Here is a 12500-nt window from a genome sequence, read left to right as displayed (position 1 = left end):
CCAGCTGTCCCGCCGCTTGCTGCCAGCGAGAATTTTTTCCTATCCAATGATCCCGCCACACCCGTCGTTGTAGTCCCCGTAGCTCCAATACCGATCGGATCGGGGATAATAGGTGTTCCTCCTGTTGTTGATAAAGAAAGACACACAGTTGCGTTCATATATTGTTGGCATTACAATTCAAAATTGATGAAGCATGTATGTTTTTATCGAAATTCACAAAAAGCAAACAAAATTTAAGCTTGTTATCGAACGCAATATCCTACTCATTACATCCAACAACAACACGCAAAACACGCAAATTCCCAAACGCGGCAAATAAGAACTTGTGTGAACCACGAAGCATCGCTTTCGAAGCTACTAAGGACGACATTTTGGCTTCTACATTAGAAGGACAACGAACCAACGCTTGAAACAATTAATGCACATGCACTCCTCTCCTCTCCTCTACTTCCTTCCTTCCTTCCTCTTTATCTAATATGTTAAGCATTGAAAAATTGAAAAAAAAACATGAGCAATCATCTAGTAAAAGGCATTTAAATTAAACAACAGAATTCGCAAAATAACATTTCGGGGAAGCCAACACCATGCAATGATGGAACATTGAACGGTAAATCGATTAAATTAAGAAGAGAATTAGGATTTAATTATAAAAAGAGTATTTTCAATCCAATTGGCAAAAGCAAAATCATAAAATGCTCATTTTGTTTACTGTAATGTAAAAACTGAGCTCAGTGCTAAGAAAGCCAAATCACATAACGAGGAAGCAGTTATTGGAAAACGCGGGTGCAAGCTACCTGGCACCAGAGGCTGGGACGAGTTTCCTATCGTGGACGAGGGTACAGTAATCTGCCCGAAAACCATCCCGTGCCGGCCACCCTGCGGTCTGCCAGGAACATGTCCTGCTCCATACAAGACATACAAGAAGAACGCGGAAAGAACGGTGAAGGTACGTTGTTGCATTGTTGTTTGTCGAAAATAAAATAACAAAAGGATAAACAAGACACCAAATCAGAGGCGACGTTGGTATCGCGGGAACATATATCACGAGAAGGAGATAAGGAAGATTTTTTTTATGCCCGTATTATCGTCATGAAATATAATTGCAAGAGACAATCAACAAAAAAGAGACCTTTTTTGTATTCCCCAAAAAGACGCGAGTATTTCTTTGGTTTTACAACAAAAAGTCTAGCAGCAAAAAGATAAGAGATTCTTGGATGTACAAAAATCACGGAACGCACGCACGCACCCACAGCCCTACCGCTATCATGAGCTCCCTCTCTTACCTTGCTGGCTCAGCTGAGCCACCGCGGCCGGCAGTGTTGTCGAGACGGCGACCGGTGTAGCGCCGATTCCCGGTATCTTGATTTCCGCTCCCTGCGGGAAACTGGTCGCCGTCGATGCTGACGAATTGCCAGCGCTGCCGCCGTTGCTGCCATTTCCGCTCGATACAAGAGCGTGATGTGACGCAGCCCCAATGTTATTGCTACCAACAGACGAGGACGCCAATCCTCGGTTTGCTGCTTGCTGCAAGTACAAAATGTGATCGTTAGCGTAATGTACTCTCTCCTTTTTCTCTACCAATCGCAAGCAATGGAATAGCGACACGAACCTGTTTTAGTGCTTCTCCTGCCTCTTCCAGATTGCTAGACAAGGGCTCCAGCTTGAACGTGCGGATGAAGTTCGTGAACGCGGGCGTTACTGGTTTTTTCCTCCATACGGGATATTCCATCATACTACCACCGGTTTGAAGGAAAAACAGTTCCGCTACATGTTCCGAATGTCTATAAGGGATAAAGAACATATCTTTTGTTAATGTGAGAATAGATTCGCGCGTCAAACGTACTTAGAACTAACTCTTACCGATCCTTGATGCTCTTTAATCGCATATACTTGTGTTCCAGGATGAGCTTCTTGAGCGCACTGATGTCATGTTCGACGTCGATGCCCACCTCAAGCTTGATGCGTTTTCGCGAAGCTGTCGGAGACACACTGCCAGCAACAGGAGCAGCAGTCGCAGCAAAACCAGTGGCCCCTCCCGAACTTGCACCCACCGCAGACGATGGAAGCAACGCCGAGGCACCAGTCTTTACGTATAGGGTATTAACACCGGCTGTCACAGAACTAGAACTCGCTGGTGCTATGCTTTCACCACTTCCACTACCGACAACAAACGTACTCGCAGCCGCAGCTGCCCCTATTCCACTTGCTTCCTCACTTACACCTGGCGTAAGCACTATTCCACTATCCGCAGACAGGCCGGCGTTCCCCGCCACCCCGCTACACGGTGCACTTCCTGCTGTTCGTCCAGCGTACGCAACACTGGCGGTGAGGGCATTGTTAGCTTCACTACTATCACTGCAGCCCGACACGACCGGCACGGATACGGTCACTCTATTGCCATTGCCCTGGGGCAGCTGTTGCTGAACACTGCACACATTCGCGGGAATATTTACATGGCTCGTTTCACTAGAACTACCGCTGCTAGTGCTGGCACCGTGACCACCACCACTGCCGTCGAACGTAACTGGTGGATGCGATAAGGACTGGTTTTGCTGCTGCAACAGCTGCTGCTGTTGGTGCGGGAAACTTTTACTAGAGGCAACGGACAGCGACGATGACGTCGGTGTTCCGGCGGGCTGCATTTGCTGGAACTCGGGCTGCCGTTGGCCAGTAGACAAAGTCTGTAGCACTTGGTGCTGCTGCTGCTGCTGCTGTTCCGGGTTTTGCTGAATCTCATGGGAGGAACGCGACATTGGAGTGTTGGCAGCGTGCGAACCAGTCGTAAACTGTGAAAAGGAAGTGTTGGCGAGTGTTAAAAATCGAGCAAACTAAAGGTAAACAGTTGAGTCAGGGGGATTCCCGTGCCCTACCTGGACTGTTGTGTTGCTGATGTTCAGAGCTTGAGCCTCGGTCCCAGCAGGAAGGGCTTGGTTTAGACCACGGTGCCCTCCCGCCGATTCGGCTTCATTCATTTTTTATACATCTGCGGAGAGGAAAGAAATCGAAAGCGGAAAGCGGACGAAACGCGCCACACATTAATGACTCACACGGCAAGAGTGTAAAAAGTGCGAAGACTTGTATGTTTAACGATCAGACAAATGCCTCGATTGTAATCTTGTTAACAGTTAAAGCTTCCAAAATAGAAACAGAAACCGTTCATTACAAAAATAAGTTGGTTTTATCATCATTGAAATCTCGCTCGGCTGTCCTGATGAGCTCCTGATGCGGACAATTCCACGCTATTGTTTCCGGATTCCTTTCCGTTTCTCGCGCTAATCTATGAACCCGAAAATCCTGGGATTTTCCGGTGGCTTTGTAAACAAGCGGCAGCAGCAGCTGCTGTCAAACGACGAATCCCGCCAACTCCGCTTCACCCCTCTCCCTGCACCCTTCGACCCTACAAAAACCGGGGCTGAACGCAGACCGCAGCCGCATTCGCAACCACCGCAGCCTACTTTGACGGCGAATGGCGTGGATGGCGAAGATCGCTCGGTCGGTCGGAATCGCGAATCTTTTCACACGCTAATTTCCATCGCAAGATGACATCAGAGTAGACCGTGCGGGGCATTCCCGGGATCCCGGGCATTTTTCGGGAACCAGCGACCCCTCCTCCGAGACATTTAAATGTGCGTGAAAATGGAATTTACCGGCTTCGAGAGGGTCGGGGAGACGCTTTTTCGTAAAATCATGACAGAAAAGTGACGCCCAAAGCCATTTCTACCTTCGGGAAACGCTGAAAAGCGTGCGAAAAAAATCATTCCCCGTCCGCCACATTGAAAAACCGCGCACCATGAGGCCCGGACGCCGAGCAACGCCTTTCGACCATCGCGAACGACGAAAAAAGGCCCAGCGGCAGCCATCTTGCTTTTCGCGGGCGAGTCTCTTCACACTCTTTCTCGTCCGTACCTCAACTGGAAGGCGATTTCGATCGGAGATGGTCGATAAATGCACACATCGCGTCGATTTTCGCACTAGCACGTCGTGATCGGGCACTGCACAGCATTCGAAACCGCTTTTCCCGGCACTGTTCGCACTTTCTTTGTCTGGTAATTTTCCTCTCTCACCACGATTTTTGCGAACGCGACGGCGAGGTCTGGCTGCCGGAAAAGGAAAAACTCGAATGCCGTCGCGTGCGCAGCAGGGCGTGCGGCGTAGCTGTCAAACTTCCACGGTTCTTCGCGGTGTATTCGTCTCGCGGTGTAACTTTTTGTTGGGTAAATTTATCCAATTTCACTTACCAACAAAACCGAATCGGGCGAATGGAGCTGATTACAAGCAATGAATTGGTTGAAATACTCAAAAATGCACAGTTTTTTAATGAAATTCAGAAATTTTGACCGCGTCACGCTACCAACATAACGAGTTCAAACGCCGCTTGCTCGGGAAGAAATGGAGCCGTCTTATGTTGCGTTTCATATCCCAAAAGTGTGATTTTCGGAACCAAAATTCTCACCAAGACGGGCTTCTTCGTTTTCTCGCTTCTTAATTAATTCTTTGTTGTTATCGCGGAGGAAAATCAAAACAAATTGATACGCGCCGCAATCGTGGGTGAAACAATAGGTTGGATTCGGTAAACGGAAGAGTGCAAATGCGCAGACGGAAGCGATGTGTTCCTTGGTAGCAGATTATGGCGATAGTGCCGGTTCATCGGAGTCAGAATCGTCGGAAAATAACACGGTGAAAGATGATCCTGCCCTCAAGGACGACGAAAAATCCGGAACTAGTCAACCAAGTGGCTCGTAAGACACGGGAATGTACCAGTATCCTTCCCATATCGTACGCTAATCGGTGGTTATCTTGCAGCAGCGTGAAACCCTTACCCAGTGCCAGTGCTATGCTGCACTCGAACGCACGGATCATCCCGGGCAGCGTATTCAGCAATCCGTTTCGCGAGGCCGAAGAAGCCAAGCTGGCCAGCCTGGAAAAGCACGTGAAGATGGTCGACCCGGAAGCGAACACGGCCGAACAGAAGCGCAAAGTGTGCTGGAGCTATAAGAAAGGCCGCTGCCGGTTCGGAAGCAAATGCAACTTTGCGCACGACTCTGACCTCATGCTGCGTAGGGAACTGGCCGGTGGTGGTGCTGCTGCGGGCGGTGAAGCTGATACAGAGGACCGGACAGCACTTGCAATGGATCCAGAGTCTGGTGCGATCCCGGAAGTTCCACCGACACCGACCAAGAAAAAGCGCCCGGGATTGGCCCGTGAGCTGGTACCACCACGGAAGGTACTGCGAATGTATCACCGGGAAAAGTATGGGATGCTGAAATAGTAGTCGTCTTCAGTAACATTTGGTTTTTGACCTAAAGCTCTCAGAGAGCAGTACCAGTGGTTGGCAATGGCCAACCGGTATGCCTATCCAGGACGTAGTTGACACACGAATAGCTGTATTTCATCCTGATTTAGCCCTTCTGTAAGATATGCACTAGATGTATTGAGTGGTGAGATGAGTCTTATTACGTTTTATTTACAGCCGGGGAATGTACTGTACGCGGGTACTAGTGGAACGGAAATAGATGGTTTTACTTTTTGCTCCTTTAAGCACATTTAGCCACGTGTCTCGCGATCAATTTATCCCAGCATCGGTGATCCGAACTGTTGCCTTGGCGCCCGTTCGAAGGTGCTTGCTCTTCCAAACCTGCACAATCCTTTCACCGTTATCGTTGGTCTTCCGCTTCGTCAACAGTAGCAGCCTCGTGTCCGGTGCACTTTCCCAGGACTTGCCCATTGCCAGATAGCTTCCGGAGGGGGTTAGCTTCCGTTCGCTCGCCTTTGCTCCACCCTGTGACCGTAGCGTAATATTGACGAGCACCACCGCTACCGAATGCTCCGCAGCGAACCGGCGCAAAGCGCAGATTAGCGCCCTCAGAAATCCGACCGAACCTAAGGGGCTACCTGAACGAAGAGGCAGGTACCAGAGCGAGGGAATCGAATTGATGATAAGAAGAGCTGGAGCAGGATCGTCTTCCGCTCGCTTGTTCTTTGCCAGCTGCTGGATCGCTTGTAGTAGCAGCTCGGGATTGAACACACGTTCCACCTTGATGTTGTCCAGTGTGCGCGCCAAACTTCGTTCGGTCAAATCCTTGTGCTGTCGTTCGAGAATTTGCTGGATTTTGATGGCAGAAAAGGCACACTTTGTGTCGATGTAATAGACCGGCCGGTTGCTGCTTGTGAAGGCCACATTCGCGGCCAGCGTATGACAGAGTTGGGTTTTACCGGTACAGGAATCACCGCACAGTTCGTAGATGTGTCCCGGTCGTAGGCCACCTTTTAGGAGTTTATCGAGCTCGGTGATGCCCGTCACGATCGGACGCCGTTCACGATTGGCCAGTGAGGCAGCGCTCTGGATCAAAGGCGTGAGTTGTTGCGCCAGCTGTGATCTTACGGAGACGAAGGCAATAGGCGGTAGATTCGCGATCTTCGCAAGTCTACCGCCATTGATTTCAAAGAAACTTTCCAACGTAGTAACACCGTTTTTGCCCAATAATCCTATCACGTACGCGGTCAGTAGCGGGTGTAAATCGGGTGAAAGTGCTGTCTCGTCCATGATGAAGAAGCGCCGGTACAGTCCGAATCGGAGAAGATGAAAATAAAACAAAAAAGGATGTTTTGACAGCTGATCTAGTGATCCCAGCTGATTCGCGGAGATCTAGGTGAATGCGACGATTCGTTTCAAATCTAGCCAACAAAATGGTGCAAATAATTGGTAAGAAACGGAAATACGGCGTATCGCGAGCTTTCCTAACTATAAATGGAATACTTGCCTGCCAGATATTGGAGCAAACCTGACCGATCCGATGTACCAGGGTATCTACGGAGGGAGCACGAAGCACGTGCCGGATCTCTCTAACGTGCTCAACCGTGGATGGACCGGTGGACTGGACCGCATTATCGTGACCGTTGGCACCCTTACTGACTGTGAACCTACGTTCGATATCGTGAAGAATGATGGTAAGAATTGGGATCTATTCTTGTTAAGGTTCCGCGAACTATATTTGCTTCTTCTACTTTCGCTTCCAAGCAAGACTCTACGCTACTGTTGGATGCCATCCGACACGGTGCGGCGAATTTGTGATTGATCCGGAATCATACTACACCGCACTGTGCCGGCAGATCGTGGAACACCGTGACAAGGTGGTAGCGATCGGTGAATGTGGACTGGACTACGATCGATTGCACTTTTGCGAGAAGGACATTCAGAAGCGCTACTTCGAGAAACAGCTTGATCTGGCGGAGAAGTACGATCTGCCGTTGTTCCTACACTGTCGCAATGCTCACGATGATTTTGTCGAGATTTTGTTCCGCAATCTGGCGCGACTGCCACGGCGCGGTGTAGTTCATTCGTTCGATGGAACGCTGGCTGCAGCGGAGCAACTGATTGCGAGCGGCTTCTACATCGGTCTGAATGGTTGTTCGCTGAAAACGGAGGAAAATCTGGCCGTTGCAGCGAGCGTACCGGAGGAGTGGATTATGGTGGAAACGGATAGCCCGTGGTGTGAAATTCGTCCATCGCATGCCGGTTCAAAGCACGTGCAAACGAAGTTTCCGGTGGTGAAAAAGAAGGAGAAATGGGAACCCACTTCCCTTATCTCTGGTCGCTGCGAACCCGTTATGATACTGTGAGTCCAACTTGAATTCTGTTAAAAAGCACCGATTGTTTCATTAGTCTTGCATTTATTTCTAGCCAAGTTCTTGAAGTTCTGGCAGGTGTGAAAGGAAAATCGGTGCCGGTATTAGCAGCGCAGTACTACAGCAATACCATGAAAATGTTCTTCCCGAATGAACAAGCTGCTTGTCGTGAGGATGTAGGTACGAAATGAAATAAACGTTTCCTCTGACGAACAAACTCCACTCTCTCTCTCTCTCCCTCTATTTCGCAGCGCGAACTAGCCATGAATCAGCCCTCTTAGCGTGAGATTTTAATAATAATTTACAGGCAAACACGTACACGTAACGATGAACCGCACGCTTAGTTCCATTTCTTAAACTCGCAACCCTCGGGTGGATTGATGGAAACTGGCTTGGCTCCAACCTCGGACCAGTTGGTGCTGAGGACGGTACCGTTCGACTCGTAGTACGATTTCATCATGGCCTTCTTCGTGTCTTCGTTCGCATCGGCATAAATCTTCCGAAACAGCTCGTTCACACTGTCCTCTTTGTCCTAAAATTAGAACCCAATCAAACGACGCACATGATGAGGCGCAATGCGGAAGGGAGCCGAGGGGACGGCCAAGACAACAAATGCTTCGCAAACAAACAACCTACCTCTTCCTGGTCAATTTCCTTCGAGATCTTGTCCCAATTGTGCTTGGGTTTTCCCGCCACCGTAGTACTGGCGACGGCAGTAGCAGCAGCAGCAGGTGATGATTCTGCGGTTTGCACCGGTCGTTCCAGGGCTTCCCAGCGCTGACCGATCAGCTTGGCTAGCTTGATCTCGACCTTGCTGGCGGTCGCCTTGTGGCTGCTCTGCTCGACGTTGATCGGATTCCAGAGGGACAACGAGATCGGTTCAATGTCGTCCGCCTGTAGCTGCAGGCTGTTTTGCTCCAGCTGTACCGAGTAGTTCTTATCCGACGCATTTTTCAACAGCACCGTCACCGTGACGGCCGTCTCCGTCTGATACCAATCGTATTTCACTTTGGCCATGCTAACTGCTGTGGAACTGCGCCCGCTTACGTTCTCTCTGGTCTGTTCTGTTCGATCGCTGCTTCTCTAGTGCGTGCTCGTGAAGATAAGGGCCTTCCGCCTGATAACGCGCTCGGGGTTTTCCGCGAAGATAAAAAACAGTTTTGTGTTTTTCTAGAAACGTCCGCACTGTCAACACCCACCAGCGAAACGATCAAAACGTTCAAAATGGCCGATCAGCTGTCAATGCCCGACGTCTTTGTTTACAAATTTGGCAACGCTCGTCGCGACGAGGGGGAGGAAGAGTTTCCCACCCACTGCGTAGTGAAAAGCGAAGAAACGTGTCCGAGGAAAAGCGAACCGTGCACCCTTTTTGTGGACAGCAAAGGCTGAGAAACGCCGAAATTCCAGACTGTTGAGAGCAGGATTCAGGAACCAAGTTAAATTCCCCATTCTCGCGAGTGTCCGCAGTTTCGTTGGCCATCGTCGTGTCGGGGTGAAGCGAAGAAAAGGGTTGCGAGGGCGATGAGCCGTGTCCTCCGTGCGGATCATGAGTGAAAGGCACCTCCGGCCAGGGTCCATCAACAGCACCACCAGCAGACGAAACAAGGACTGGAGTGGGTGCAGTAAAAGGAAGAAAATCGTAGTAGCCTCGATCGCAGTTGCTTCGGTTTGCTAAATCGCTCCCGTCGTCGGAACACACAGGAATCCCATTCGGATTCGGATTCCCTTCCGTGCGGCTTTCCATTCGTCTGTCGGGCCGTGAAGGAAGCGGAGCGGAGAGGAAGGTCCACGGCGGAACCGTAATTCAATTAATGAACTAACTGTAACCACCCCTTTCCCACCGTCGTGCACTGACGGAGAGAGAAACGCCAAGGCAGCAGCAGCATCGCGAAAATCAAAACGTACAAGAAAACATGAAAGCGATCGAAGCGAAGATTGTCGTGCTTGGATCGCAAGGTAAGCATATTTCGCCGTGGCTTAGTGGTGGGGCCAATGTGGGCCATTTTCGTGCGACGGTGACCTTTACCTTGAGCGTGGATGGTACTTTCGAAGCGGGCTACCATTAGAGAAACAACCAGAAGCACGCCTGCCAGTGACGAATTGCGACCATTCGTCGTTCGAAAGAAGTTCCCCGATATTGAAGCCGAGGCGATCGGTCCTCCAGCTGCTTATCGTGACGCTGGGGAACTACTTTGATGCACACGCTTCTCGTGGCATAACGGTTGCTGCGCATACGGCTAGGAACGCGTTTAGTTATTCATCACTGCCCACTCCCAGTAGCGTGCGGCAGGGCGCGTGCTTATCAGTGCAGAAAGCGCGAAGCGGGATCCAAGTTTCCGATTCGCGGCGCGGCGTACCCCGCTAGTCCTACGACAGCGGGGATCCACATTTCGCTTCGCTTCGTCTTTTATGACACGCTTCCGGATAAATATTTTTGGCACCATTTCGTGTACGGCGGCTCCGATCCGATGCTTATCGGATTGCGGATTGCAGTATGCTGGGGCTTCGGCATCGTTAAGTCCTCTCCCTTAAGCCCTCTGGAGAAATTCGCCTTTTTTTAGCAAGGAAGCGTCCTCCTGTTACCATGTCCGTATCCAGCTACGATAGGGTTTATCTCTAGTTATCTAATTTTCAATTAAGAGAGCCTTCCAGAAGATCCGAAGGTGTTCCATCCACACTCACTGATAAGGCGCGCTATGCTGACCAAACAAACGACGAATGCAACCGCTGACTGGGTCCATTCTTGGTGCATTTTCCTTTGTCTAATCCCACACTCCCGTAGGTGTTGGCAAAACGAGTCTCGTCGTGCGTTACGTATCCAATGTATACACCAAAGAAATCTCGCCCACCATCGGGGCTTCGTTTTTCACATGCAAAGTAAATTTGGAAGATTTCAAAGTAAAGATGCAGGTAAGAAGGGAGAATGGAGTGGCAGTTGGAGATCGAGAACGGTATTCTAATCTATTCTAATCTGTTTCCGTTGTAGGTATGGGACACGGCAGGACAGGAGCGGTTCAAGGCGATGGCACCACTGTACTATCGCAACGCCAACGCGGCCCTGCTCGTGTTCGACCTCACGCAGTACAACTCCTTCAACGATATTAAGAGCTGGGTACAGGAGCTGCAACGTAACGTGCAGGAACCGATGGTACTGTCACTGGTAGGCAACAAGCTCGACCTGGAAGCGAAACGGGCCGTCTCCCGGGAAGAAGCGATGCTGTATGCGAACTCGATCGGTGGCAACTACTTCGAGACGTCTGCGTTGCACGATCAGGTACGGAATGGCTTGTGGCTACGAGGCGCAGTTCGAGTAATCTAGATCGATTTGTCTCTTCTTTCCGCTTTGCAGGGTATAGAGCAAGTATTCATATCAATAGCGGTAGGATTAATTAAATTGTCGGGTGAAGACGTGTGTTCCTCGTTGAAGCGATACGAATCAAATGACTCACTCGTGCTCTCCGGTTACTCCACACGTAAGCACGCACGGAAAGGCTTTTCAAATGTAGAACCTCGAATCACTAACGCTTTCCTCTTTGCAGGTGTGAACGGTGTGGTGCAAATGGGCATTCCCGTGGAAAGTGACAGCATCCTTAGCGATGGTACCGGCCGACTGGAAACACCGTCCTGGAGCCGGGATCATATAGCGCACGGGGATGAGCAGCGCGTCGGATGGTGCTGCTACTAATCGCCCTCCACCGGAATCCGTTGCCCCGCCCCCGGTTACGCCGGTTCGATCGTAATTCCTCTATTTTTGACACTTTTGCTCGATCGACACGGAGCGAGGCCGCACGATATGCTCAAGTTTTGAAGAGATTTGTGATAGCTTTTTATATTTATATTGAAAGACAAAGAACGACACACGGCTGTCAATACATTCGCTTTGCGACAAGGATACATATTACTACTAGGGCATTCAATTTCATTGCGTGGCGTATCCGTATCGTTCGCTCCCCTCCAGCTAACTACCGCGCTCTACACAGCCACACAGCCTTGCCAGTCTTGCGTAATTGCATATTCGATCGTGCTTCCAGTGTTCGATACCAGAAACCCAGGGCGCGATTCGGAGTAGTAAATGAGAATGCGAAATCATCCAGCTGATACGGTAGAGTGTAGTACTTACTAGCAATAACGCTGTGACACTTGATACGATCTCTTCACGCACGCGCCAATAAGCGATCCAAACCACCCCCGCGTGCTTCGTTCTTTCATTCTTTTCCGCGTTGGAAAGTCTGGTGGCTGCTTTTGTGATCCAGTGGAACAAAACACACAGACACCACAGGCCACACAGGGCCCTCCGTTCGAGGCGAGGCGTGCTACAGGTTTCTCGATTTCAGTGGACCTCGCTGCTCTACGAAGACAGACATTCATCGACGAATATTTACTTGTAGGAATACTATATTTAGTTAAGCGAAAGTCAATTATTACGAAAACTTTTCCTTCCGTCCCCCGTCTTCTTTCCTTCTCCCTCTCTTTCTCTTTCTCTCGGTCACCGGGATGACCTCGCGTATTGTTTTGCATTTTCATTCCAAATCATTTAATTTCTTCATTTCTCATCGTCTTCACATTATTGTTTTAAAATAAACTATTTTTTGAAGAGCTTTACTACTGTTTAGAAGCTGCCGTACCGTTTTTATTTGCAAAAGAAAGAAAACGAAATTAATCCGATTCGTAATCCGTCGTTTTTTTTCGAAAGAAATTCAATCACCTCAACATCCAAGGAGCCAAGGATACGCACTTCGTCAGCTGCTTCTGCAACGGCAACGGTCGGTGTCAGCGTATGTTGTGCAACCTGTTGCCATGGCAACGCGTACGAAACAACAACGCCACAGCAGCCATAGCGGGAAGAAAAAGCAGGTAAACAGACAGGTGCGATG

The 12500-nt window shown here is 49.8% G+C and overlaps 6 protein-coding genes across 8 annotated transcripts in view; 3 read left to right on the top strand and 3 right to left on the bottom strand.

Moving 5' to 3' along the window:
* The window catches only part of LOC126578637 (helicase domino), a 21663-nt gene extending 17571 nt beyond the window's left edge, over positions 1-4092 (bottom strand). Inside the window, exons 1-7 of one of the 2 annotated variants that reach the window (XM_050241415.1) lie at positions 3907-4092; positions 2871-2983; positions 1861-2786; positions 1610-1781; positions 1284-1524; positions 795-899; positions 1-121 (exon numbers count right to left, since the gene is read on the bottom strand). The exon at positions 1-121 is cut by the window's left edge and continues 1267 nt beyond it. In XM_050241415.1, coding sequence (XP_050097372.1) covers positions 1-121; positions 795-899; positions 1284-1524; positions 1610-1781; positions 1861-2786; positions 2871-2972 — 1667 coding nt within the window. In that variant the 5' untranslated portion in view covers positions 2973-2983; positions 3907-4092. The remainder of the gene's footprint in view (positions 122-794; positions 900-1283; positions 1525-1609; positions 1782-1860; positions 2787-2870; positions 2984-3906) is intronic. The other variant, XM_050241416.1, reaches the window with a different exon arrangement.
* A 386-nt stretch (positions 4093-4478) lies between these two features.
* LOC126578658 (uncharacterized) lies at positions 4479-5543 on the top strand. 2 transcript variants are annotated; one of them, XM_050241449.1, is made up of 2 exons: positions 4479-4739; positions 4807-5543. In XM_050241449.1, exons 1-2 carry the CDS (start codon positions 4606-4608, stop codon positions 5267-5269), a joined length of 597 nt encoding a protein of 198 aa, XP_050097406.1. In that variant the 5' UTR covers positions 4479-4605; the 3' UTR covers positions 5270-5543. The 2 variants fall into 2 exon arrangements, with proteins under 2 accessions (XP_050097406.1, XP_050097405.1); XM_050241448.1 differs by having other exon boundaries at positions 4484-4739; positions 4804-5543.
* Positions 5543-6544, bottom strand: LOC126578652 (DNA repair protein RAD51 homolog 4-like). Its single transcript, XM_050241443.1, has one exon. It carries the CDS (start codon positions 6542-6544, stop codon positions 5564-5566), a length of 981 nt encoding a protein of 326 aa, XP_050097400.1. The 3' UTR covers positions 5543-5563.
* A 34-nt stretch (positions 6545-6578) lies between these two features.
* On the top strand, positions 6579-7817 carry LOC126578653 (deoxyribonuclease TATDN1). Its single transcript, XM_050241444.1, has 4 exons — positions 6579-6703; positions 6769-6948; positions 7019-7616; positions 7682-7817. Exons 1-4 carry the CDS (start codon positions 6655-6657, stop codon positions 7815-7817), a joined length of 963 nt encoding a protein of 320 aa, XP_050097401.1. The 5' UTR covers positions 6579-6654.
* Positions 7818-7852: 35 nt separating this feature from the next.
* Positions 7853-8785, bottom strand: LOC126578660 (protein SGT1 homolog). Its single transcript, XM_050241452.1, has 2 exons — positions 8263-8785; positions 7853-8158 (listed from the first exon to the last, which is right to left on the bottom strand). The coding sequence occupies exons 1-2, from the start codon at positions 8641-8643 to the stop codon at positions 7967-7969; spliced, it is 573 nt and encodes a 190-aa protein (XP_050097409.1). The 5' UTR covers positions 8644-8785; the 3' UTR covers positions 7853-7966.
* Positions 8786-8923: 138 nt separating this feature from the next.
* LOC126578657 (uncharacterized) lies at positions 8924-12235 on the top strand. Its single transcript, XM_050241447.1, has 5 exons — positions 8924-9582; positions 10409-10536; positions 10613-10900; positions 10976-11099; positions 11166-12235. Exons 1-5 carry the CDS (start codon positions 9540-9542, stop codon positions 11309-11311), a joined length of 729 nt encoding a protein of 242 aa, XP_050097404.1. The 5' UTR covers positions 8924-9539; the 3' UTR covers positions 11312-12235.
* The last annotated feature ends 265 nt before the right edge of the window (positions 12236-12500 follow it).

The sequence above is a fragment of the Anopheles aquasalis genome, chromosome 3 (assembly GCF_943734665.1).
Source record: "Anopheles aquasalis chromosome 3, idAnoAquaMG_Q_19, whole genome shotgun sequence".
In the NCBI taxonomy this organism is placed as follows: domain Eukaryota; kingdom Metazoa; phylum Arthropoda; class Insecta; order Diptera; family Culicidae; genus Anopheles; species Anopheles aquasalis.
Note: the sequence above shows the minus strand (reverse complement) of the source record. Positions and strands in the feature narration are given on the sequence as shown.